At 43.5% G+C, this 27,713-nt stretch overlaps 1 protein-coding gene across 2 annotated transcripts in view; it reads left to right on the forward strand.

The window, feature by feature from the left end:
* Positions 1-27,713, forward strand: part of ADCK1 (aarF domain containing kinase 1) — a 137,424-nt gene that overhangs the window by 6,312 nt on the left and 103,399 nt on the right. Inside the window, exons 2-3 of one of the 2 annotated variants that reach the window (XM_069597193.1) lie at positions 16,850-16,995; positions 21,329-21,412. In XM_069597193.1, coding sequence (XP_069453294.1) covers positions 16,861-16,995; positions 21,329-21,412 — 219 coding nt within the window. In that variant the 5' untranslated portion in view covers positions 16,850-16,860. The remainder of the gene's footprint in view (positions 1-16,849; positions 16,996-21,328; positions 21,413-27,713) is intronic. The other variant, XM_069597194.1, reaches the window with a different exon arrangement.

Below are 27,713 nucleotides of genomic sequence, written 5' to 3' on the forward strand. Positions count from 1 at the left end.
GAGTTCCAAAGAATAGCAAGGAGAGATAAGAAAGCCTTCTTCAGCGATCAATGCAAAGAAATAGAGGAAAACAACAGAATGGGAAAGACTAGAGATCTCTTCAAGAAAATTAGAGATACCAAGGGAACATTTCATGCAAAGATGGGCTCAATAAAGGACAGAAATGGTCTGGACCTAACAGGGGCAGAAGATATTAAGAAGAGGTGGCAAGAATACACAGAAGAACTGTACAAAAAAGATCTTCATGACCCAGATGATCACGATGGTGTGATCACTCACCTAGAGCCAGACATCCTGGAATGCGAAGTCAAGTGGGCCTTAGAAAGCATCACTACGAACAAAGCTAGTGGAGGTGATGGCATTCCAGTTGAGCTGTTTCAAATCCTGAAAGGTGATGCTGTGAAAGTGCTGCACTCAATATGCCAGCAAATTTGGAAAACTCAGCAGTGGCCACAGGACTGGAAACGGTCAGTTTTCATTCCAATCCCCAAAAAAGGCAATGCCAAAGAATGCTCAAACTACTGCACAATTGTACTCATCTCACATGCTAGTAAAGTAATGCTCAAAATTCTCCAAGCCAGGCTTCAGCAGTACATGAACTATGAACTTCCAGATGTTCAAGCTGGTTTTAGAAAAGGCAGAGGAACCAGAGATCAAATTGCCAACATCGCTGGATCATCAAAAAAAGCAAAAGAGTTCCAGAAAAACATCTATTTCTGCTTGATTGACTATGCCAAAGCCTTTGACTGTGTGGATCACAATAAACTGTGGAAAATTCTGAAAGAGATGGGCATACCAGACCACCTGACCTGTCTCTTGAGAAATCTGTATGGAGGTCAGGAAGCAACAGTTAGAACTGGACATGGAACAACAGACTGGTTCCAAATAGGAAGAGTACGTCAAGGCTGTATATTGTCACCCTGCTTATTTCATTTATATGCAGAGTACATCATGAGAAATGTTGGACTGGATGAAGCACAAAATTGGAATCAAGATTGGAATCCTGGAATCAAGATTGCCAGGAGAAATATCAATAACCTCAGATATGCAGATGACACCACTCTTATGGCAGAAAGTGGAGAGGAACTAAACAGCCTCTTGATGAAAGTGAAAGTGGAGAGTGAAAACATTGGCTTGAAGCTCAACATTCAGAAAACAAAGATCATGGCATCTTGTCCCATCACTTCATGGGAAATAGGTGAGGATACAGTGTAAACAGTGTCAGACTTTATTTTTTTGGGCTCCAAAATCACTGCAGATGGTGATTGCAGCCATGAAATTAAAAGACACTTACTCCTTGGAAGGAAAGTTATGAGAAACCTAGATAGCATATTGAAAAGCAGAGACATTACTTTGCCAACAAAGGTCCGTCTAGTCAAGGCTATGGTTTTCCCAGTGGTCATGTATGGATGTGAGAGTTGGACTGTGAAGAAAGCTGAGCACTGAAGAATTGATGCTTTTGAACTGTAGTGTTGGAGAAGACTCTTGAGAGTCCCTTGGACTGCAAGGAGATCCAACCAGTCCATTCTGAAGGAGATCAGTCCTGGGTGTTCATTGGAAGGACTGATGCTGAAGCTGAAACTCCAATATTTTGGCCACCTCATGCGAAGAGTTGACTCATTGGAAAAGACCCTGATGCTGTGAGGGATTGGGGGCAGGAGGAGAAGGGGACGACAGATGATGAGATGGCTGGATGGCATCACTGACTCGATGGATGTGAGTCTGAGTGAACTCCAGGAGTTTGTGATGGACAGGGTAGCCTGGCATCCTGTGATTCATGGGGCTGCAAGGAATCGGACACGACTGAGCGACTGAACTGAACTGAGGGAGGTAAGAGTGATAAGAGGGCTTCCCTGGTGGTGCAGTAGTAAAGAATCTGCCTGCAGTGCCGGAGCTGTAGATGTGGGTTCAATGCCTGGGTGGGAAAGATCCCTTGGAGGAGGGCATGGCAACACACTCCAGTATTCTTGCCTGGAGAATCCCATGGACAGAGGAGCCTGGCGGGCTACAGCCCAAGGGCTGCAAAGAGTCAGTCATGACTGAGGGGACTGAACACACACACAAGAATGATAAGAATGTACTTGCACTGGGATGATGGTGACTTGAGTGGCAGAATGAAGGTTGCCTGGGATGTGGGAAAGTGTTTGGAACAGGGAGTGGTCGAATGGCTCAGGCAAGATGTGATGTGCTTCCCTCACTCGCCTTTATTAATTGTACAAGGTCATGCTGGATTCTTGCCCCTGAGATTTAGGAGTTCTTCTGCATAAGCTCTTCAGCTTTGCAGAAAAGGAGAAATGAAACTTAAAGTACCAATAAGGAGAGGAAGTCTCATTTACTGAGCCTTTGTTAAAGCAGCATCTCATTTCATTCTTGCAGTGGCCCTGTGAGGTAGGTACTATCAAGAACATTAAAAAAATTTTTTATTAAAGGATAATTGCTTTACAGAATTTAGGTGTTTTCCATCAAACCTCAATATGAATCAGCCATAGGTATACATATGTCCCCTCCCTCCTGAATCTCCCTCCCATCTCCTCCCCCATCCCACCCCTCTAGGTTGATACAGAGACTCTGAGTTCCCTGAGACATACAGCAAGTTCCTGTTGGCTATCTATTTTACATATGGTAATGTAAGTGTCCATGTTACTCTTTCCATACATCTCACCCTCTCCTCCCCTCTCCCCAGGTCCATAAGTCTATTCTCTATGCCTGTTTCTCCACTGCTGCCCTGTAAATAAATTCTTCAGTACCATTTTTCTTGATTCCACATATATGCATTAGAATATGATATTTATATTTCTCTTTCTGACTTACTTCACTCTGGGTTCATCTACCTCATTAGAACTGGCTCAAATGTGTTCCTTTTCTTGGCCGAGTAATATTCCATTGTGTATATGTACCACTTATTTATCTATTCAACTGTCTGTGGATATCTAGGATGCTTCCGTACTCTAGTTGTTGTAAATAGTGCTGTGGTGAACAATGGAATACGTGTGTCTTTTTCAATTTTGGTTTCCTCAGGGTATATGCCTAGAAGTGGATTTCATATGGTGGTTTTATTCTTAGTTTTTTAAGGAATCTCCTTACTGTCTTCCATAGTGGCGTTATTAGTTTACATTCCCACCAATAGTGCAAAAGCATTCCCTTTTCTCCACACCCTCTCCAGCATTTATTGTTTGTAGACTTTTTGATGAGGGCCACTCTGACTGGTGTGAGGAGATATCGCATTGTAGTTTTGATTTGCATTTCTCTAGTAATGAGTGATGTTAAACATCTTCATGTGTTTGTTAGCCATCTGTATGTCGTCTTTGGAGAAATGTCTGTTTAGGTCTTTTCCCCACTTTTTGATTGGGTTGTTTGTTTTTCTGCTATTGAATTTATGAACTGCTTGCATATTTTGGAAATTAATCCTTTGTCAGTTGTTTCATTTGCTGTTATTTTCTCCCATTCTGAGGGTTGGCTTTTCACCTTGCTAATAGTTTCCTTTGCTGTGCAAAAGATTTTAAGTTTAATCAGGTGCCACTTGTTTACTTTTGTTTTTATTTCTGTTACTCTAGGAGGTGGGTCATAGAGGATCTTGCTTTGATTTATGTCTTCAAGTGTTCTGCCTATGTTTTCCACTGAGAGTTTTCTAGTTTCTGGTCTTACATTTAGGTCTTTAATCCATTTTGAGTTTCTCTTTGTGTATGGTGTTAGTTCAGTTCAGTTCAGTCGCTCAGTCCTGTCCGACTCTTTGCAACCCCATGAATTGCAGCACGTCAGGCCTCCCTGTCCATCACTAATTCCTGGAGTTCACTCAGAGTTGTGTCCATTGAGTCAGTGATGCCATCCAGCCATCTCATCCTCGGTCGTCCCCTTCTCCTCCTGCCCCCAATCCCTCCCAGCATCAAAGTCTTCTCCAGTGAGTCAACTCTTTGCATGAGGTGGCCAAAGTACTGGAGTTTCAGCTTTAGCATTATTCCTTCCAAAGAAATCCCAGGGTTGATCTCCTTCAGAATGGACTGGTTGGATCTTCTTGCCGTCCAAGGGACTCTCAAGAGTCTTCTCCAACACCACAGTTGAAAAGCATCAATTCTTCGGCACTCAGCCTTCTTCACAGTCCAACTCTCACATCCATACATAACCACAGGAAAAACTATAGCCTTGACTAGATGGACCTTAGTCGGCAAAGTAGTGTCTCTGCTTTTGAATATGCTATCTAGGTTGGTCATAGCTTTTCTTCCAAGGAGTAAGTGTCTTTTAATTTCATGGCTGCAGTCACCAACTGCAGTGATTTTGGAGCCCCCAAAAATAAAGTCTGACACTGTTTCTACTGTTTCCCCATCTATTTCCCATGGAGTGATGGGACCGGATGCCATGATCTTCGTTTTCTGAATGTTGAGCTTTAAGCCAACTTTTTCACTCTCCACTTTCACCTTCATCAAGAGGCTGTTTAGTTCCTCTTCACTTTCTGCCATGAGGGTGGTATCATCTGCATATCTGAGGTTATTGATATTTCTCCTGGCAATCTTGATTCCAGCTTGTGCTTCTTCCAGCCCAGCATTTCTCATGATGTACTCTGCATATAAGTTAAATAAGCAGGGTGACAATATACAGCCTTGACGTACTCCTTTTCCTATTTGGAACCAGTCTGTTGTTCCATGTCCAGTTCTAACTGTTGCTTCCTGACCTGTATACAGATTTCTCAAGAGGCAGGTCAGGTGGTCTGGTATTCCCATCTCTTTCAGAATTTTCCACAGTTTCTTGTGATCCACACAGTCAAAGGCTTTGGCATAGTCAATCAAGCAGAAATAGATGTTTTTCTGGAACTCTCTTGCTTTTTCGATGATCCAGTGGATGTTGGCAATTTGATCTCTGGTTCCTCTGCCTTTTCTAAAACCAGCTTGAACATCTGGAAGTTCACGGTTCACGTATTGCTGAAGCCTGGCTTGGAGAATTTTGAGCATTACTTTACTAGCGTGTGAGATGAGTGCAGTTGTGCGGTAGCTTGAGCATTCTTTTGCATTGCGTTTCTTTGGGATTGGAATGAAAACTGACCATTTCCAGTCCTGTGGCCACTGCTGAGTTTTCCAGATTTGCTGTTATATTGTATGGTGTTAGGAAATATTCTAATTTCATTCTTTTACATGTAGCTGTCCAGTTTTCCCAACACCATTTATTGAAGAGGCTGTCTTTGCCCGTTTGTATATTCTTGCCTCCTTTGTCAAAAATAAAGGTACTTCTAGCTGCATGGGTTTATTTCTAGGCTTTCTGTCTTGTTCCATTGGTCTATGTTTCTGTTTTCGTGCCAGTACTATACTGTCTTGATGACGGTAGCTTTGTAGTATAATCTGAAGTCAGGAAGATTGATTCCTCCAGCTCCATTCTTCTTTCTCAAGACTACTTTGGCTATTTGGGGTCTTTTGTGTTTCCATATGAATTGTGAAATTTTTGGTTCTAGTTCTGTGAAAAATGTCATTGGTAATTTGATAGGGATCACATTGAATCTGTAGATTGTGTTTGGTAATATAGTCATTTTCACAATATTGATTCTTCCTATCCAGGAACATGGAATATCTCTCCATCTGTTTGTCATCTTTGATTTCTTTCATTAGAGTCTTATGATTTTCTGTGAACAGTTCTTTTGTCTCCTTAGGTAATTTTATTTCTAGTTATTTAATTCTTTTTGTTGCAAAAAGAATGGGAATGGGATTAATTCCTTAATTTCTCTTTCTGATTTTTCATTGTTAATATATAGAAATGCAAGTGATTTCTGTATTGATTTTATATCCTGAAACTTTCCTAAGTTCGCTAATTAGCTCTAGTAATTTTCTGATACTATCTTTAGGGTTTTCTAGGTATAGTATCATGTCATCTGCAAACAATAAGAGCTTTACTTATTCTTTCCTAATCTGGATTCCTTTTATTTCTTTTTCTTCTCTGATTGCTGTAGCTAGGACTTCCAGACTATGTTGAATAATACTGGTGAAAGTGGACACCCTTGTCTTATTCCTGATCTTAGGGGGAATGCTTTCAGTTTTTCACCATTGAGAATAATATTTGCTGTAGGCTTATCATATGTGGCCTTTACTATATTGAGGTAATTTCCTTCTATGCCCATTTTTTGAAGAGTTTTAATCATAAATGGGTGCTGAATTTTGTCAAAGGCTTTTTCTGCATCTATTGAGATTATCATATGGTTTTATCTTCAATATGTTAATATGGTGTATCACATTGATTTGTGTGTATTGAAGAATCCTTGCATCCCTGGAATAAACCCAACTTGGTCATGGTGTATGAGTTTTTTGATGTGTTGCTGAATTCTGTTTGCCAAAATTCTGTTGAGGATTTTCACATCAATATTCATCAGTGATACTGACCTGTAGTTTTCTTTTTTTGTGTTGTCTTTGTCTGGTTTTGGTATCAGGGTGATGGTGGCCTCATAGAATGAGTTTGGAAGTGTTCCTTCCTCTGCAATTTTTTGTAAGAGTGTTAGAAGGATAGGCATTAGCTCTTCTCTAAATGTTTGATAGAATTCTCCTGTGAAGCCATTCTGGTCCTGTGCTTTTGTTTTTTGGGGGATTTTTTTGATCACAGCTTCAAGTTCAGTGCTTGTAATCGGGTTGTTCATAGTTTCTGTTTCTTCCTGGTTCAGTCTTGGAAGGCTGAACTTTTCTAAGCATCTGTTCATTTCTTCCAGGTTATCCATTTTATTGCCATGTAGTTGTTCATAATCGTCTCTTATAATCCTTTGTATTTCTGCATTGTCTGTAGTAACCTCTCCTTTTTCATTTCTAATTTTGTTGATTTGATTCTTCTCTCTTTTTTCCTTGATGCATCTGGCTAAAGGTTTGTAAATTGTGTTTATCTTCTCAAAGAACCAGCTTTAGTTTTATTAATCTTTATTGTTGTTTCTTTCATTTCTTTTTCACTTATCCCTGCTCGGATCTTTGTGATTTCTTCTACTAATTTTTTTTTTTTTGGTTCTTTTTCTAGTTGTTTTGGGTGTAAAGTTAGGTTGTCTATTCGATGTTTTTCTTGTTTCTTGAGGTAGGGTTGTACTTCTATAAACTTCCCTCTTAGAACTGCTTTTGCTGCATCCCATAGGTTTTGAGTTGTTGTGTTTTCATTGTCATTTGTTTCTAGAAATTTTTTGACTCCCTTTTGATTTCTTCAGTAACCTGTTGGTCATTTAGAGATGTGTTGTTTACTTTCCATGTTTGTGTTTCTTACAATTTTTTTCTTGTAATTGATATCTAGTCTCAGCATTGTGGTTGGGGAAGATGCTTGATATGATTTCAATTTTCTTAAATTTACTGAGGTTTGATTTGTGACCCAAGATGTGGTTTATCCTGGAGAATGTTCCATGTGCACTTGAGAAGAAGGTGTATTCTTCTGCATTTTGATCAAATATCCTGAAGATATCAATGAGATCCATCTCATCTACTGTATCATTTAAGACTTGTGTTTCCTTATTAATTTTCTGTTTTGATAATCTGTCCATTGGTGTGAATGGGGTGTTAAAGTCTCCTACTATTATTGTATTACTGTCAATTTCTCCTTTTATATCTGTTAATGTTTGTCTTATATATTGACATGCTCCTATCTTGGGTGCATAGATATTTACAATTGTTATGTCTTCCTCTTGGATTGATCTCTTGATCATTATGTAGAGTCTTTCTTTATCTCTTATAACCTTTATTTTAAGATCTATTTTGTCTGATGTGAGGATTGCTACTCCAGCTGTCTTCTGCTTCGCATTTGCATGGAATGTATTTTTCCATCCTCTCACTTTCAGTCTATATGTGTCTATAGGTCTGAAGTGGGTTTCTTGTAGACAGCATATATATATATAGGTCTTGTTTTTGTATCCATTCAGCCAGTCTGTGTCTTTTGGTTGGAGCAGTTAATACATTTACAGTTAAAGTAATTATTGATATGTATGTTCCTATTGCCATTTTCTTAATTGTTTGGGGTTGATTTTGTAAATCTTTTTTCTTTTCCTTTGTATTTCTTGACTGTATAAATCCCTTTAACATTTATTGTAAAGCTGATTTGGTGGTACTGAATTCTCTTAACTTTTGCTTGTCTCAAAAGCTTTTTAGCTCTCCATCAATTTTGAATGAGATCCTTGCTGGATACAGTAATCTTGGTTGTAGATTTTTCCCTTTCAGCACTTTCCCTTCTGGCCTGCAGAGTTTCTGCTGAAAGATCAGCTGTTAAGCATATGGGGTTTCCCTTGTATGTTACTTGTTGCTTTTCTCTTCCTGCTTTTAATATTCTTTCTTTGTGTTTAGTCTTTGTTAGTTTGATTAGTATATGTCTTGGTGTGTTTCTCCTCAGGTTTATCCTGTATGGGACTCTTTGTTCCTCTTGGACTTAATTGACTATTTCCTTTTCCATGTTGGGGAAATTTTCAACTATAATCTCTTTAAAAATTTTCTCATACCCTTTCTTTTTCTCTTCTTCTGGGACCCCTATAATTCGAATGTTGGTACATTTGATATTGTCCCAGAGATCTCTGAGACTGTCCTCAGTTCTTTTCATTCTTTTTACTTTATTCTGCTCTTCAGAAGTTATTTCTACCATTTTATCTTCCAGTTCACTGATTTGTTCTTCTGCTTCAGATATTCTTCTATTGATTCCTTCTAGAGTATTTTTAATTTTAGTAATTGTGTTGTTTGTCTCTGTATGTTTATTCTTTAATTCCTCTAGGTCTTTGTTAAATTGATTCTTGTATTTTCTCCATTTTATTTTCAAGGTTTTTGATCATCTTTACTATCATTATTCTGAATTCTTTTTCAGACAGTTTGCCTATTACCTTTTCATTTATTTGGACTTCTGTGTTTCTAGTTTGTTCCTTCATTTGTGTAGTATTTCCTTGCCTTTTCATTATTATTATTATTTTAAAACTTACTGTGTTTGAGGTCTCCTTTTCCTAGGCTTCAAGGTTGAATTCTTTTTTCCTTTTGGTTTCTGCCCTCCTAAGGTTGGTCCAGTGGTTTATGTAAGCTTTGTATAGGGTGAGATTTGTGCTGAGTATTTTTGTTTGTTTTTCTTCTGATGGGCAAGGAGAGTGAGGTGATAATCCTGTCTGATGATTGGGTTTGTATTTTTGTTTTGTTTGTTGTTTAGATGAGGCATCCCGCACAGGGTGCTACTGGTGGTTGGTTCATGCTGGGTCTTGTATTCAAGTGGTTTCCTTTGTGTGAGTTCTCACTATTTGATACTCCCTAGGGTTGGGCAGAAAGTGAAGGGGAACTAAAAAGCCTCTTGATGAAAGCAGAAGAGGAGAGTGAAAAAGTTGGCTTAAAGCTCAACATTCAGAGAATGAAGATCATGGCATCTGGTCCCATCACTTCATGGCAAATAGATGAAGAAACAGTGGAAACAGTGTCAGACTTTATTTTTTGGGGCTCCAGAATCACTGCAGATGGTGATTGCAGCCATGAAATTAAAAGACACTTACTCCTTGGAAGAAAACTTATGACTAACCTAGATAGCATATTGAAAAGCAGAGATGTTACTTTGGCAACAAAGCTCTGTCTAGTCAAGGCTATGGTTTTTCTAGTAGTCATGTATGGATGTGAGAGTTGGACTGTGAAGAAGGCTGAGCGCTGAAGAATTGATGCTTTTGAACTGTAGTGTTGGAGAAGACTCTTGAGAGTCCCTTGGACTGCAAGGAGATCCAACCAAATCATTCTAAAGGAGATCAGTCCTGGGTGTTCTTTGGAAGGAATGATGCTAAAGCTGAAATACCGGTACTTTGGCCACCTCATGCGAAGAGTTGACGCATTGGAAAAGACCCTGATGCCTGGAGGGATTGGGGGCAGGAGGAGAAGGGGACGACAGAGGATGAGATGGCTGGATGGCATCACCGACTCGATGGACGTGAGTCTGAGTGAACTGTGGGAGTTGGTGATGGACAGGGAGGCCTGGCGTGCTGCGATTCATGGGGTCGCAAAGAGTCGGACACAACTGAGCGACTGAACTGAACTGAACTGAACTGAGGGTTAGTTCTCTGATAGTCTAGGGTCTTGGAGTCAGTGCTCCCATTCCAAAGGCTCAGGGCTTGATCTCTGGGTTTTTTTTTTTTTTGCCAGGATTCAGTCATTTTAAGATCCTTAAGATCCAGGTACCAAGTCTCTCTGTGCCTGTAGTCAGTAAGGTTGATGAAGGCACCCTGAGTCCTGCACCGAATACATAATCGATCTCCATCTGCTTCTTCCATTCCTTGAGAAATTGTGTCCTCAAAACCCCTCCATTACGGGGTCTTCTAAAAACTGTTTTCAAAAATTCTTAGTTTTTCCCGCCTTCAGAAGTGAAAGGTCACAACGGGGAGATGTGTGAGTGAAGCAGGCAGAAAACCCGCCAGGGAAGTTGAGTGGCCCTCAGGAGTTCAGAGGAATTCCGAGAGCATTTTTTGTAAATCAGAGTCTAAGAGGCTGTGAAGGTCGCAGAACTGGTAGGCAGCAGAGCCAGGATTCTTCCCGGCTCCAGAGGCTGAGTTCCTGACCCCTGGTTGCTCTATACCACCTTCTCAGTGTCAGCGTTTCTTCAGGCCCCACAAGGACGGTACTCATGGGCCTCCTTGAACTGATGATCTCAAAGGAGAAAGGTGTGTGAGGACCTGAGGGCACTCAGCCTAATTTCAGGCCTGCTTCCGGGTTCAGCTGGGAACCTGCATCTTGGCAGAAACAAGGTGGAGGGACATCAAGTGTACTGTCCCTTTTGATAGAAGATACTGCAGGCTGAGGCTGTAGAGAGCAAGGTGGAAAGGTGGGGTTAGGTGGGGGACTGCCAAAATGTTAGAAGTGGGGCATGCAGAAGTTGATGGACTGGGGAGTAGTAAGACGCTTTACTAAGCCTGCCATTGGGCAAGGAAATAGCCCACAGTGGTGGTGGTAGTGGTGGTCATAGTGTTACTGGAAGGGACCCCGTCCAGGGCCTGGGAGTGGGCTCTTGTCTAATTTGGAAGTGAATTGTCTGAAGAGATGCATGTACTGACAAACCAAAGGGCTGTATTGAAAAGTGGTGTTTGAGCAGAGGGCAGCAAGGTAAGGGAACCCAGGAGAACTGTGCTGCCAGGTGGCTTTCAGTCTCAGGTTCTATGGAGGTTGGGTTACCTTTCTGGGTTGTCTCTGGCCAATCATCTTGTTTGTGCCTATATCTGGTCTGACTCAGGGTCCTTCCTAGTTGGGTGTGCATCTCTCAGCCAAGATGGATTCCATTGTGAGGATTTCTGGGAGATTGGCAGGACATATGGGCTGGGCTCTCCTCTTTCCTCTTGACCCCTCCCAAATTCTTCTTGGTCCAAGATTCCCTAACAATAGTGGCTTCTACTGTGTTCTTGCTGTGTAGGTGGCACCTTGCTAAATATTTGCATGATTTCCTCATTCCTCATCACCTCATCAGGTAGGCATAGCTTTGATCACCCCCATGGCATAGACAAGGTCACAGGACTCAGTGTAAGAGAGCGTGTTGGGGCTTAGACTCAGGCCACTGGATTCTGGTATGCTTATTCTCAACCATGGTGCTCTCTCTTATCTGAAAGGAACCAGGGATAGCCAACCACTAATGCCAAAGAAGCAGAAGTTGAACGGTTCTATGAAGACCTACAAGACCTTCTAGAACTAACTCCCCCCCAAAGATGTCCTTTTCTTCATAAGGGACTAGAATGCAAAAGTAGGAAGATATCCAGAGTAATAGGCAAGTTTGGACTTGTAGTACAAAATGAAGCAGGGCAAAAGCTAAATGAGTTTTGCTAAGAGGAAGCCCTGGTCATAGCAAACAACCACTTCCAGCAACATGAGACTACCCTACACATGGACATCACCAGATGATTAATACTGAAATCAGATTGATTATATTCTTTGCAGCTGAAGATGGAGAAGCTCTATACAGTCAGCAGAAACAGGACCAGGAGCTGACTTTGGCTCAGATCATGAACTCCTTATTTCCAAATTCAGACTTAAATTGAAGAAAGTAGGGAAAGCCACTAGGCCATTTAGGTATGACCTAAGTCAAATCTCTTACAATTATACAGTAGAAGTGACAAATAGATTCAAGGGATTAGATCTGATAGACTGAGTGCCTGAAAAACTATGGACAGAGGTTAGTGACATTGTATAGGAGGTGGTGATCAAAACCATCCCCAAGAAAAAGAAGTGCAAAAAGGCAGAATGGCTGTCTGAGGAGGCCTTACAAATAGCTGAGAAAAGAAGAGAAGTGAAAGGCAAAGGAGAAAAGGAAAGGTATACCCATCTGAATGCGGAGTTTCAAAGAATAGCAAGGAGAGATAAAAAAGCCTTCCTAAGTGAACAATGCATAGAAATAGAGGAAAACAATAGAATGGGAAAGACTGAAGATCTCAAGAAAACTAGAGATACCAGTACTTTGGCCACCTCATGAGAAGAGTTGACTCATTGGAAAAGACTCTGATGCTGGGAGGGATTGGGGGCATGAGGAGAAGGGGACGACTGAGGATGAGATGGCTGGATGGCATCACGGACTCGATGGCCATGAGTCTGAGTGAACTCCGGGAGATGGTGATGAACAGGGAGGCCTGGCATGCTGCGATTCATGGGATCACAAAGAGTCGGACACGACTGAGCAACTGAACTGAACTGAACTGAGGGATACCAAAGGAACATTTCATGCAAAGATGGGCACATAAAAGGACAAAAATGGTATGGACCTAACAGAAGCAGAAGATATTAAGAAGAGGTGGCAAGAATACACAGAAGAACTATACAAAAAAGATCTTAATGACACAAATAACCATGATGGAGTGATCACTCACCTAGAGCCAGACATCCTGGAATGTGAAGTCATGTGGGCCTTAGGAAGCATCATTATGAGCAAAGCTAGTGGAGGTGATGGAATTCCAGTTGAACTGTTTCAAATCCTAAAAGATGATGCTGTGAAAGTGCTGCACTCAATATGCCAGCAAATTTGGAAAGCTCAGCAATGGCTACAAGACTGGAAAAGGTCAGTTTTCATTCCAATCCCAAAGAAAGGCAATGCCAAAGAGTGTTCAAGCTGCTGCACAATTGCACTCATTTCACATGCTAGCAAAGTAATGCTCAAAATTCTCCAAGCCAGGCTTCAACAGTATGTGAACCAAGAGCTTCCAGATGTTCAAGCTGGTTTTAGAAAAGGCAGAGGAACCAGAGATCAAATTGCCAACATCCATTGGATCATAGCAAAAACAAGAGAATTCAAGAAAAATATCTACTTTGGTTGCATTGACTATGCTAAAGCCTTTGACTATGTGGATCACAACAACTGTGGAAAATTCTTCAAGAGATGGGAACACCAGACCACCTTAACTGCCTCCTGAGAAATCTGTATGCAGGTCAAGAAGCAACAGTTAGAACCAAACATGGAACAGCAGACAAGTTCCAAACTGAGAAAGGAGTACGTCAAGGCTGTATATTGTCACCCTGGTTATTTAACTTATATACAGAGTACATCATGTAAAATGCCAGGCTAAATGAAGCACAAGCTGGAGTCAAGATTGCTGGGAGAAATATCAATAACCTCATATGCAGATGACACCACCGTATGGCAGAAAGTGAAGACGAACTAAAGAGCCTCTTGATGAAAGTGAAAGAGGAGAGTGAAAAATATGACTTAAAACTCAACATTCAGAAAATGAAATCATGGCATCCGGTCTCATCACTTCATGGCAGATAGATGGGAAAACAATGGAAACAGTGAGAGATTATTTTCTTGGGCTCCAAAATCACTGTGGATGATGACTGCAGCCATGAAATTAAAAGACGTTTGCTCCTTGGAAGAAAAGCTATGACAAACCTAGACAGCATATTAAAAAGCAGAGATATTACTTTGCCCACAAAGGTCTGTGTAGTCAAAGCTATTTCCAGCTGAAGTAGCTCAGCTGGAATTCCATCACCTCCACTAGCTTCGTAATCATGTATAGATGTGATAGTTGGACCATAAAGAAGAACTGATACTTTTGAACTCTGGTGTTGGAGAAAACTCTTGGGAGTCCCTTGGACTGCAAGAGATCAAACCAGTGAATCCTGAACTAAGTCAACCCTGAATATTTATTACAACGACTGACGCTGAAGCTGAAACTCCAGTAGTTCGGCCACCTGATTCAAAGAGCTGACTCATTAGAAAAGACCCTGATGTTGGGAAAGATTGAAGGAGGAAAAGGGGATGACAGAGAATGAGATGGCTGGATGGCATCACTGACTCAATGGACATGAGTGTGAGCAAGCTGCAGGAGATGGTGATGTACAGGGAGTTCTGGCTTGCTGCAGTCCATGGGGTCACAAAGAGACAGGACTGAACAACAACAGGGAGGGGGTAAAGGGGACACTGCAAGCATGGTTTAATTTATTCTTTTTATCTACAAACCCTTTACTTGCAGAGTTAGGAACTGATCCCAGGAGTTGGGCCAGAACATTTGTGTTTAGTGAAAGAAATGAGTTTCTTAAATTATCCCTTTAAAAATAATTGCTTGCAGTCATCCTCCTGGGGTGAATGCAGTCATCTGGGGTGTGAATGGGTAGGATAAACTTGGAAGGCTTGTTTGGGGGCATGGTTTCACTGATGAATTTGAACACATGAAGCCTCTATTAAAGATGAAATATTAACAAGAATGGTTCTCAAACTTTGCATAAAAATAACCCATTATGTTTCCTATTAAAATGCAGATTCCCAAGTCCTACCCCCGGTGTTGATTCAGCGGGCCAAAGGGTGGGCTTCAGAAATCTTCATTTTTTTTTTTACTGATACATCATTATCATTATTAATTTTTAATGAAATATAGTTGATTTACGATGTTTCAGGTGTATAGCTAAGTGATTTATTTAAGCATATTTTTGTTTTTCAGATTCTTTTTCCATTATACGTTATTATAAGATACTGAGTATAGTCCCCTGTGCTCTGCAGTAGGTCATGTTGTTTATTTTATACATAGTAGGGTGTCTCTGTTAATCTCAAATTCCCAATTTAGCTCTTCCCAACCCTTTCCCCTTTTGGTAATCATAAGTTTGTTTTTTGGGTCTGTGAGTCTAGCAGAAATCTGCATTTTTGAAATGGCACCCAGATTGATATTTTTTGCAAGTGTTCTTCTAACCACACTTTAGAAATGTTGGCTAGGAAAAGAAGACTGCAGAAGGAAAAACAATGGGATTATAAAAAGAACTGGGTCCCAAAAAGTCAAGAAAGGAGAGAAAAAGACACAGAACAGGTAGGAAAATAGAAAGCACAGAAGATGATAAAATTAAGTCGGAATACATAAGTGACTATATTAAATGCAAACAGACAAAACCCTCTATATACTATTTAGAGAGACAGTATAAAGTGTAAGTTGAAAGTAAAAGAATGGAAAAAGCTGTCCCTGTGGATACTTTAAAAAAAATCTGTGACTATATTATGAGGCATGAGTCAAAACTGACTTTAAAGAAAGTGGAGACAAGGCTATTTGCAGCAATTGTCTCCATATGGAGGGGAATCAGAGGCACAGATCAGGGAGGGGATGGTCATAGACTGAGTCCAGAGCAGAAACAAACGGGGTGATGACCTAAATTTTCCTGCTGCAGGGAAATTTCCCCCTCTGAGTCTGTGGCGGATTTGTACTTGCGGGTGGCTTGGTGGTGGCGCTTCTCCTCGGTGGGTCTTCTTCACTGGTAGCTGCAGCTGTGGTCAAGGATGTTAGATGGAATGTTCCTCAGAATTGAAGGGGAAGGTGCCTGTTGGGTACAGTGGCCTCAAAGACTGTGCAGCCACTTGGTGGACTGAGCGGTCCAAGTAGGGTGGGGAAAGTATCAGAGAGCTGGGAGCCCACTTGGTTCAGCTGAGCGGAACTGTGAGTTTGGTTAATCAGAGCATATCTGCAGGGGGACCTTGAGCCGTAAAGCAGCCTATGGGACTGGGAGTGGACGAAGCGATAACAGCCATGGTGTTGGCTTTCAAGGAGCTTACAGTCTAGAAAAGGGGCCGTCTATATTCCATCCAAAAGAAATAGTTTGAAATTCGATCAGATGTGGAGGGCTTACCTGGCAGCTTCTGAGCAACTGCCGTTTTGGCGGTGGCCCCTTCCAACCTGGGCCAAGAGGGCTGATGATGCTTGTGCGAGCTTAGTGGTGTAATAATAGTTTTCAGGGAACAGAAGTTACCATGCTCTCGCTTCTCTTATCTAAAGCAGTATGCTTGACTACATATTCATCATCCTTTCTCTTATCCGCTTTGATTTTCTTCTTGGCACTGATTGCCTGCCGTTCTTCTAATACATACCTTATGGTCTGCCACCCCCTCTAGAGTGTTAAGAACTTTGTTCTCTTGGCTCTCTCCATAGTGCCTAGCACAGTGCCTGGTGCTGTGAAAGGAAGCACGGCTTTGAGCATTGACCTGTGCTGGATACTGCGCTCCGCATTTCATACATGTGATCTCATTTTCTCCCAACAACTAGTTTTTTTGAAATTTAGTTTTTAGTTTATATTGTTTTGGCTGCACTAGGTCTTCGTCACTGCGCGTGAGCTTTCTCTCGTTGCGGCGTGTGAGCTCAGTAGCTGGGGCTCTAGATCACAGCTTGGTCGTTGTGGCACATGGGCTTTAGCTGCCCCTTGGAATGCGGCATCTTCCAGGACTGGGGATCGAACCCTGGTTCCCTGCACTGGCAGGCAGATTCTTAACCACTGGACGACCAGGGAAGTGCTTCCCCAGCAACTTTTGAGGTAGGTATCATCACATTTCTCAAATGAGGCAATGTGGATGCAGTGAGGTTGAGAAAATGACCCCAAAATCGTACAGTCTGTTAAGTTGCAGAGCCCGGATTTGAGTTTGGCTCCGTCTGACACTCTTTAACTGCTCCCCTTCCTCTGCTTTCCCGCTGCAGGGTCTGGGGACATGGCCAGAAGGGCTCTCAAGCTCGCCTCGTGGACTAGTGTGGCTCTCGCTGCCTCTGGCATCTGCCTCTACAGCAACAAGTACTTGGACCCCAGCGACTTTGGTGCTGTCAGGGTGGGCCGAGCAGTGGCCACGGTAGGTTCTTCTCCTTTCGGGAGGGGCAGAGGGACTGCAGCACTGCTTGCAGGCATTCATGCATGTGGCCGATGGACTCGCCAGTCTCACATATGTGGCGATCCACATGTGCGAAGCCCTCACTACACATTTGCACCGCCATGGAGGTGCACTGCCCCCCGCGCTGCCCTGTGTCCCTGTTCACACAACCTCTGCCATCCTGAAGTTAAACATAGAGTGGGATTGCCCAGGGTCTCTGTTCTGGAAAGTTACCTTTGCAGAACCTTCCATATCTTATTTTAGGGATCGACTCATCAGGCGGTCTCCTCGGCAAACACATAGGGAAAGAGGCATTTGCAGCTTTGCTTAAATCCTAGCCGAAAACTTGGTCTGCCTCCAGTGAGCTCCTGGGAACGGTTCATGACGGACGCAGGGCTCACACTCAGAGTGTCGGGGCCTGAAAGAACTTTGGGGTTGTGCCCCAAGCCCCAGACTAAGAGAAGCAGAGCCGAATATTCGACTGTTGGAGGTTTTCTCCAGTGGCTCAGCGTCATGTTCTGGTGTGATGGTGCCCTCTGTACCTCTGTTGAAGGCGGCTCCTCCAGACAGCGCTGTGTAATTGCTCCGTGGTGGGCAGGTGGCCACACGCTTCGCGCCTCCTCTCCTCCGTGGTCTGCTGTAGGATGAGCTCATGCGTCCCTCCCCTTGGTGCAGATATATACTCCGAAGCACAGTCTGTCTGGGCTCTCGTCTGATCATTCCTTTAAATTCTACCCAGCCTGGCTCAGACATGGGGCCTGTTCCTCAAGGTAAACTGGAACTTATCATAGCTCACGATAAGCAAATAGACACACAGGCCATGGAATATGCAACGATTCCCACGTGCTTACTAGGGGCCCTTTCTGAGCCCAACATTGTCTTATAGCCTTCAGGGGTAGAACCGAACTGTCTTGAAAGAGCTTCTGGTTGAGGAGTGTCCACACGTGGATGGGTCAGAAAAATAGTCTAAAGCCCGGGATTATGTCAAGCTGCGTGACTCAGGTGATGGCTGCTGTGGGACCTCAGACACAGGAGTGAGTCCTGTGGGCTGGGAGTCAGGATGCATGTCTTAGGGGAAGCGGGGTTGGATGGAACCTTAGGAATTTGCATAGTCAGAGAAGAGGGAATACGAAGGTATAAGTCTGTGCTGTATAAACCAGCCACTGGGTTGTGCGTTCTTTTCTTCTTTAAATAAGTGGTTTATTTGGGGATCATTTTAGGTTTATAGAAAAGTTGGAAAGATAGTACAGAGTGCCCATATGCCCTTCATCCAGTTTCCCATAATATTATAATCTTACGTGACCATGATACATTTATGAAAACTAAGAAAGTAACATTGGTACATTGCTATTTGCTAGACTCCAGGTTCTGTTCAGATTTGATCAGTGTTATGCTGTTTCTTTTTCTGGATCTACTCCAGGATATCACATTGCATTTAGGGCACTTGATTTTTGTTTTTGTTTGGCTTAGTTTTTTTTTTTTTTAATTTTTATTGAGGTTATTGTAGATTCACTGGGCTGTATATTCTTTAAAGATCCAGGCTCTGGTCTTTTTTTTTTTTTTGAGGGGGAGTGATATTTAAAAAATCCTCTTATTGAACTATGGTTGCTGTAGGATATTATATAAGTTACAGGTGCACAATATCGTGATTCACAGGTTTTAAAGGCTATGCTTCATTTATAGTTATTTAAAAATGTTGGCTATATTCCTCGTGTTGCACAATATATCCTTCTAATTTTATACCTGATAGTTTGTGCCTGTTAATCCCCTTCCCCAGTTCTGCCCTTCCCTATTTCCCTCTCCCCGCTGCCATGGTTCAGTCACCAAGTTGTGTCTGACTCTTTGCAATCCCGTGAACTGCAGCACACCAGGCTTCCCTGTCCTTCACTGTCTCCCGGAGTTTGCTCAACCTCATGTCCGTTGAATTGGGGATGCCATCCAACCATCTTATCCTCTGTTGCCTCCTTCTCCTCCTGCCCTCAATCTTTTCTGCATCAAAGTTTTTTCCAATGAGTTGGCTCTTTGCATCAGGTGGCCAAAGTGTTGGAGCTTCAGCATCAGTCCTTCCAATGAATACTCAGGACTTATTTCCTTTAGGATGGACTGGTTGGATCTCCTTGCAGTCCACGGGACTCTCAAGAGTGTTCTTCAACACTGACGCTTAGCCTTCTTTGTGGTCCAATTCTCACACCTGTCCATGACTACTGGAAAAACCATAGCTTTGACTAGATGGACCTTTGTCGGCAAAGTAATGTGTCTCTACTTTTTAATATGTCTAGGTTTGGTCATAGCTTTTCTTCCAAGGAGGAAGCGTCTTTTAATTTCATGGCTGCAGTCACTGTCTGCAGTGATTTTGGAGCCCCCAAAAAATAAAATCTAGGGCTCCAGAAAAAATTGCTTCCATTTTTTCCTTTTCTATTTGCCATGAAGTGAGGGGACCAGATGTCATGATCTTCAATTTTTGAATATTGAGTTTTAAGCCAACTTTTTCATTCTCCTCTTTGACCCTCATCAAGAGGCTCTTTAGTTCCTCTTCACTTTCTGCCATAAGAGTGGTATCATCTGCATATCTGAGGTTGTTGATATTTCTCCTTTCAATCTTATTTCCAGTTTGGGATTCATCTAGCCCAGCATTTCGCATGATGTACTCTGCATAGAAATTAAACAAACAGGGTGACAATATACAGCCTTGACATACTCCTTCCCCAATTTTGAACCGATCCATTGTTCCATGTCTGGTTCTAACTGTTGCTTCTTGATCTGTATACAGGGTTCTCAGGAGACAGTAAGGTGGTCTGGTATTCCATCTCTTTAAGAATTTTCCACAGTTTGTTGTGACCCACACAGTCAAAGGCTTTAGCACTGTCAGTGAAACAGAAATAGATGTTTTTCTGAAATTACCTTGCTTTCTCAATGATCCAATGGATATTGGCAATTTGACCTCTGGTTCCTCTACCTTTTCTAAATCCAGCTTGTATATCTGGAAGTTCTCTGTTCATGTACTGCTAAAGTCTAGCTTGAAGGATTTTGAGCATTACTGTGTGATCATGTGAAATGAGCACAATCGTATGATAGTTTGAGCATTCTTTGGCATTGCTGTTCTTTGGGATTGAAATGAAAACTTGGCTTTTCCAGTCCTGTGGCCACTGCCGAGTTTTCCAAATTTTCTGGCATATTGAGCGCAACACTTTGACAACATCATCTTTTAGTATTTGAAATAGCTCAGTTGGAATTCCATCACCTCCACTAGCTTTGTTCATAGTAATGCTTCTGAAGGCCCACTTGATTTCACACTGCAGTCTGGCTCTAGGTGAGTGACCACACCATCCAGTTTGTTCTCTACATCTGTGAGTCTGCTTCTTTTTTTATATCCTCTAGCTTGTTGCATTTTTTAGATTCCACATTTAAGTGATACCATTCAGTATTGTCTTTCTCTGTCTGACTTATTTCACTGAGCATAATGCAGGCTCTGGTCTTAATTATCCTTGTGGACCACTCAGGCCGGGTCTTGCTAGCGGCTGGTATTCAGTAAGTATATGTGGAATGGAATGAAACTTTGGGAGTATAGACAAAGGAATGGATTTGGGAATATAGACAAAGGACTCTTCTTAATATCAGCCTTGTTAAGCCCCTTAATTTCTAAGGGCCTCAGTTGCTGAATTCTAAAAAGGAAGGTTTGGGCTCAGCAACCCTCAAGGCTCCTCTGTACCTGAGATCCCTGGGAGCCTGTAACTTTCTGATTCATCAAACATAAGGGAACCTCTTCTGGAGTTTTGACCAAGGGACCTAGATTTAAAACTTATGCTGTTAGAGCAAGCATAAATATGAAATGGTGTTTATTTGTGATACAGAGAGATGGGATAAGTTTATCCAACAGCATTCATCTAACTAGTATTTGTTGAGCACTCACCTGGGCACTTGGCACTGTGAAAGATGCAGGGGATACGATGATGAATAGGAAGGATGCACCTTTGTGCTTATAGAGCTTAATTTCTAGTGAAATGGAGACTGACCATATACAAGGAAACCAATGAGCAAGGTAACCTTGGATGGTGGTTTGTCATGATAAATAATTGGGAGTTCCCAGTGGGTGGGGGTCTCTTTAGATTGAGGGTCTCTGCAGGGGTGGTATTTGTGCAGAGCCTTGACTGATAGGGAGAAACCAGCTAGACCCGAATCTGGGGGCAGGGCCTCTATGAGATGGGATTGCTTCTCTGAACATGCCACCTGTGTCAGGGGCCTGGTGATGCGGGCCTTGGATAGTGGAGTAATATTTGATGTCTGGTGCTAAGCCTTCCTCTTTCTTGGTTCACAGACGGCTGTGATCAGTTACGACTATCTTACATCCCTGAAGAGTGTCCCCTATGGCTCAGAGGAATACCTGCAGCTTCGATCCAAGGTAAGGACCTGTGGGACCCATCTGAGCCGGGCCAGATAAGTCCAGAGATGACTGCAAAGCCAGCAAGCTTCTGGTGTGTAGCTGGAGATGGGCAGGGGATGGGTTGGAGATTGAGGCAGGTGGCTTGGGAGGAAGGAGGGGAGCTGTTTTAACGCCCAGGGGGTGGGCTGCTAGGCTGCCATGAGGCTGGGTCCCCTGGTTCTCACGTTATAAATCTAAAAGGTGCTGTTGGGGAGGCGGGTGTGTGTTCCCGGGGAACGCAAGTGTCTGCGATGACTCAGGAGGGCAGAAGGCAGGCTGTCCCTGATAACTCAGCTGGCTTCCAAACTGCCTCTTCAGGCAAAACCCAATGGAAAGAGGTTCGTTGCTTTCCTGTCCTCTGAAGGCTACTCCTGCTCTAGCTAGGCCTCTGAGTGGCACTGTCGACCACACACTCTGGTCTCATTTGGAAGACGGTAGTTGATTTTGGTGCTCTGCCTGCATGTCCCAGAGAGTTGGGGGATTAAGCAAGAGGGCACTTGTGTGGGATGTAAGTTGAGTTTGGGGTCAAGTAGAGATATCTTTTGGCTTCCCAGGAGGCACGGTGGTAAAGAATCCTCCTACCAATGCAGGAGACACAAGAGATGCAGGTTGGATCCTTGGGTTGCAAAGATCCCCTGCAAGAGGAAATGGCAACCCGCTCCGGTATTCTTGCCTGGAGAATCCCATGGACAGAGGAGCCTAGTGGATTAGAGTCTAGAGAGTTGCAGGGTCAGATATGACTGAGCGACTGAGCATGATGGATACCTTCGATTCTTCCAGAGAGAGGTGTGTGATAGACAGAGGTGTGTGATAGATCTGTGTGTCTTTGCTCAGCCTGGAAGGCCCTCTGCCCCCTCGTTATCTTTCAGGACTCAGCGCAGACACCTTGCCTTTGTGACACTTTCCTCCTTAGTCATCCTAGCCGGCTGGAATAATTACTTTTAAAATTTTAATTTAAACTTTTCATTATGAAAATCTCAACCATCCACAAGGGTAGAGTAGTATGAACCCTTATGAAACTGTTAATCCAGCTTCAGGAATTGTCAGCATTTTGCCAGTCTTGTTTTATCTGCTGTCCCCTTTATTCATTGCTTCATTTACTTCATTCATTACTATTTTTTGCTGAAATACTTAAAAGCAAATCTCCAACATCATATTATTTGTAAAAAATTCAGTATCTATCTGTAATAGACAAGGACCTTAAAAAAAACACCTTAACTATAGGGCCATGATCATTCAGGCACTCAGTCGTGTCCGACCCTTTGTGATCCCATGGACTGCAGCACGCCAGGCCTCCCTGTCCATCACCAACTCCTGGAGGCTACTAGAACTCATGTCCATTGAGTTGGTGCTTCCATCCAACCGTCTCATCCTCGGTCATCCCCTTCTCCTTCTGCCTTCAATCTTTCCCAGCACCAGAATCTTTTCCAGTGAGTCAGTTCTTCACATCAAGTGGCCAAAGTATTGGAGTTTCAGCTTCAGCATCAGTCCTTCCAATGAATATTCAGGACTGATTTCCTTTAGGATGGATCGATTGGATCTCCTTGCTGTCTAAGGGACTCTCAAGAGTCTTCTTCAACACCACAGTTCAAAAGCATCAATTCTTTGGTGCTCAGCTTTCATCATACCTAACAAAATTGATAATATTTTTTAATACCTCTAATAGCTAGTCCATATTCAAATCTTCCTCGTTGTCCCCCAAAATTTCTTTTTCAAGTTGATTCGAACCTGTATCCACCCAAAGTGCATATATTACATTTGATTGATGTTTTCTATATCTTTTCAAGTCTCTAATATTTTCCCTCCCTCCTTTTCTGAGAAACTATTTGCTTGTTGAAGAAGCCAGATCATTTATCCTGAGAAATTTCCCACATTCAGGATTTGGCTGATTGCATCCTCAAAGTGTCATTAAATTGGAAGTAAATTCAGTGGTGCACAATTCAAAATATATAATATTTGAACATTCAAAATGATCCTCCTCTCCCCGTTTCTCAGGTACCCAGTTTTCCTGCCTGGAGGTGATCATTGCTTCCTGGATATCTTTCCAGAGATATCTTCTCACTTGGATTTAATCACTCCATCTTTGTTTCTGTATGCACGATAGGTGGTTATGTGTCTTTCTCTTTAGACCATAAATTCCTTTAGATCTGGGACTGGGTCTTTTTTTTTTTTTTGCAGCTTCTACCCCTATCCCTAACTGAGTTAACATCTGTTTCAATGCCAGGCTGTAACCTGCTAGCTCCCTGCCTTGGGAAACATCCAAGAAAGAGTAAGGTTTGTAGTCAGAAAACCTGAGCTTGTGCTTTAAGGTCTTTCAACCTTTTGGAGTGCCATGTTCCTCGTCTGTGGGCTACAGGTGGCTATGCCACTTAGGATTATATGGCCAGTGTCTGAGCCAGTTTTTTATAAATGTAACTATAAAACAGGTATCAAAAGTAAGTCAGATGTCTACTAGAAGGTATGTTCTGTGAGGACAGAGAACATCTGTGGCACCTATTACAGTACCCAGGACACAGCAGGTCCTAAATAAAGGTTTGTTGAATGAACGAACGAATGAATAAAATGTTAGCTTTTATTGGAAGATCTCGAAGTCCTAGTCTGGGAGACTCAACGCCACCTGCTTTCCCTTACTCCATTTTCTCCAACTCAGCAGTGCTATGTGTGGGCTTTGGAGCCCACCAGAGCCATGTTCTACAGAGAAATCTAGGCCATGGGAACAGGGGTAAGCCCTCTGCCTTGGGGAATCTGCAGAGGGGGTAGGGGAGCGGTTGTCCTGAAGACAGTTGGCCCTCATGTGTCAGTCATCTGGAAAGCACTGAGGCTGCAGGTCAAGGAGAAGCTGGGGGGATGCAATAAGGGATGCACGGCCTGGCAGTTAACGAAAGATCAGCAGCGGGTGGTGGCTGCCGCCGGATAACAGGGTGCAGGCTGGACCCCGGGAGGTGTACCTGGGAAGGGGGAGCTGGGCGGCATGAAAGAGCACACCTGACTACCGCAGGAGTGTTTTCTTCCATCGGAACTCCTATCTATTCTGGTCTGCGAGACTGATAGAGAAGTGAGTGAAGGGGAAGACGTAATTATCTCACCTGTCAAGCCAGCATCCCTGGGTCCCAGAGTGTGTGGGTGCCAGGTGAGCCTGGCTGGCAGTGACTTCGGGAAGCACTTTAAGGTTGGTGCTCAGCTGGTGGGCACCGTGATGACTCAGCTCTGTGTCAGGAGTGGGAGCCAGGGTGGAGGAGTGTCTTCTAGGGCACAGGGGCACCTTGCTATGCAGTAAGGGCACAGGACGGGACCTGGTTACCTTGGAGAACCAGGCTGCTGATGCCCAGAATGCTTATAAACAGAGACGGCGGGTGTGAACTTGCTTGTGCATAAAGCACAAAGAGAGCTTCTCTGGTGGCCTGCCCAGGCAAGTGACGTGGGGTTCGATGCCTGGGCCAGGAAGATCCCCTGGAGAAGGAAATGGCAGCCCACTCCAGGATTCTTACCTGGAAAATCCCATGGACAGAGGAGCCTGGTGGGCTACAGTCCATGGGGTCCCAAAGAGTGGGACAGGACTTAGCGACTAAAATAACAACAGCAGCAAAGCACAAAGAAGTCACTGCTGGTCCCGACATCCAGACAGTGGGCTGGAGGAGGCAGCACTGGCTTGATTCTGACCGAGGGCTCGGGGTGTAGTGGACGAATGTTAATTTTGCAGTGCAGGAATCATTCTGGTTTTAGGGAGCAGCATCTAAATTTTCCTTTGGGGAACCACCCCTATCTCACACATACACGCGTGAGGTTTGAGTGGGGTTCACCCCACGTTCAGGGTGGACATGTGACTTGGGCTGTCAGTGTGGTCCATTCCTCTGATTCCAGGGTGAGTATCTCAGCCAGTTCTGGTTAGTGAGCGTCAGTCAGCTCTAGAACTTTTGGGGGTGTCCCTCGGGGGACACTGTCTTTTCTGCTGGATTAGTTGAGAGTATCAGATGTTGGCTTAGAGCTGCTGGCAGCCATCTTGGCACCATGAGGTGCAAGCCCATCTGTGAATGGAATCAGTATTGTAGAGAGATGTGTCATTTGAATCTAGAGAGCATCTGGAGCATCTAGCTCACATCTAGCTGAGTCTGAATCTAGATCACCAGTGGGCTTTTCGTTTACTTATGCCAGGAAATTCTCTTTTTGTTTCAGATGGTTTGAGTTCAGTTTTCTGTTCCTTGTAGCCTGATAAGTCCTGATATATTCTAGGGAAGCATACTGGATCTCTGTGTGTGTGTGTGTGTTTGCAGTGGGAAGAGCAGGAGAGTGAGAGGGATCGGATATGCCTTTTCCTTCCTTGATCAGAGTCCTAATATCAGGAGGGGACCTTGGTTGCTCTTGTGACTGAGAATCTTTTTACCTGAATGCAATTTCTTGTTACGGAGCCGGTCACTGGGCTCCTGTGGTTTGCCTCCTGGGATACTTCAGGTCCTCAGTGTGTGTGTGTCATATTAATTACTATAGTTGTTAATAAATATTTGAGCTCAGGAGGTAGTGATGTAAATATTCTTTTCCTCTTGGCCTGAGAAGCAGATCCAAGGAGATGCAGGACTCTGCCGGGTGAACAGAAATGTCAGCTTTATTACTGATTAATGCTGCGTTGGAGCAGGTGGACTTCACCTCTGAATTTGATAGACTTACCTCCCCAGGTATAGATGAGGCAGGACAAGCCTCTCAAGGGGGGTCCTGCCATTTAGGGCAGGGAGGGGCTGGTGGACACAGTTCCAGATCCCAAAAGGGAGGAGAGAGGAAGAGGTGAGCCCAACTCACCAATCCAGTTGATGAGTGCTCCTTCCACAGGGAGGGTGAGAGAAGGGAGAGAGAGGAGCTTACTCCTCTGGGGGGCTCCCTCCGAGTCCTGAAACTTGAGGGCAGGAGCTTCACCTGCTGCTCTTACCCTCAAAAGGGGAGGCAGCTGTACATTTGCTTAAGACCCCTTGCTGCCCGTTAAGCCCTGTTAACCTTCACACCTGACTTTGTTTAGGGACACAGGCTGTTTCAGGCTGGAATATGGGATGACTGTTTCAGCATTCCTGAATTCTACATTTTAGGGGAAGGAGTCATACTCTGTCAACCTTTAGAACTACGGCACACGGTGAGGTATTTGGGGGGCGGAAATGGACTCTACTTCTGAGTAGTGGTTATTGGTCAGAGGAGCGGAATAAGTGTCTCAGGTAAGGCGATGGCTGTTTATACTTGATCCATTGAAACACATCTTTGGCATCAGCCCGCTCAAGGCTCCAGTGTATAGATGTGGGACTGGAGACTCAGAGGCAGGCTTTGATTTCTTCAGGACCATGCAGGTTTGTGGCAGATTCTGGACTTGCTCTTGGACATCCAGATCTTGCCAAATCCCAGGTTCTTTGCCCTCTATACTTGGTTGTCTCCCTTTTTATCCACTTGCAACCTCAGGGAAAGCACCAAGTTGGATAAAAAGTAGAGCCAAAGATGTCTGTGTGGTTTCTCCCCTAGTGGGAGCCCTGAAGCTGTGGTTCTGCCTTGGGTAGGCTTGGGAAACAGTGGAGGAGAGACAAGGGCAATAGTGCTTTCTCCCTGGGATCCTTTTACTTATTTAATCCACCAACCAAAGAGCTATTAATTCAAATATTGGGAGGTTTGCATTCCCCAACAGAGGGGAGTGTAGACCCTCCAAAGGAATCAGTAGATGCTAGCCCTTGGCTTTGGAAAAGTGTTTCAACTCTTGAGTTGCTGAACAACTGCTGGTTTTGAGGATAACCACGTTCTCAACTTTGGATAAGGGAATAGCTACCCACTCCAGTATTCTGGCCTGAGGAATTCCATGGGTTGTAGAGTCCATGGGGTTGCAAAGAGTCAGACACGATTGAACAACTTTCACTTCACTTTACATTCTCAGCTTAGTGAGGGTGTAATAATTCAATAAACATTTTAAAGATCTACTTGCTGTGCGAGGGGAACTGTAGCAGCATCTGGCTCTGTAAGAATATTCTCTGAAACTTGGGACTGTCTGGCCAATGGTGAAGTGCATGCCTTCACCATTCTTCCACCCACCTGTTATTTTAACCGGCGTTAACCGAGCCTGCTTTGTGCCAGGTGCTGTGTCAGGCTCAGGCTCAGAGGATCTAAAGGGAGATAAGGCTCAGCCTCTGCCCTTCAGTTGCCCACAGCCTGGTGGGGGGAGCAGGCATGAAATCTCCAGTTGCAGAAGATCAGTGTGTTTTCATTGTAGCTCTGGCCCCGGATAGCAGCTATCCTAGCCAAGAGGTTGAGGGCAGGAGCC

The sequence above is a fragment of the Ovis canadensis genome, chromosome 7 (genome assembly GCF_042477335.2).
Source record: "Ovis canadensis isolate MfBH-ARS-UI-01 breed Bighorn chromosome 7, ARS-UI_OviCan_v2, whole genome shotgun sequence".
In the NCBI taxonomy this organism is placed as follows: Eukaryota; Metazoa; Chordata; class Mammalia; order Artiodactyla; family Bovidae; genus Ovis; species Ovis canadensis.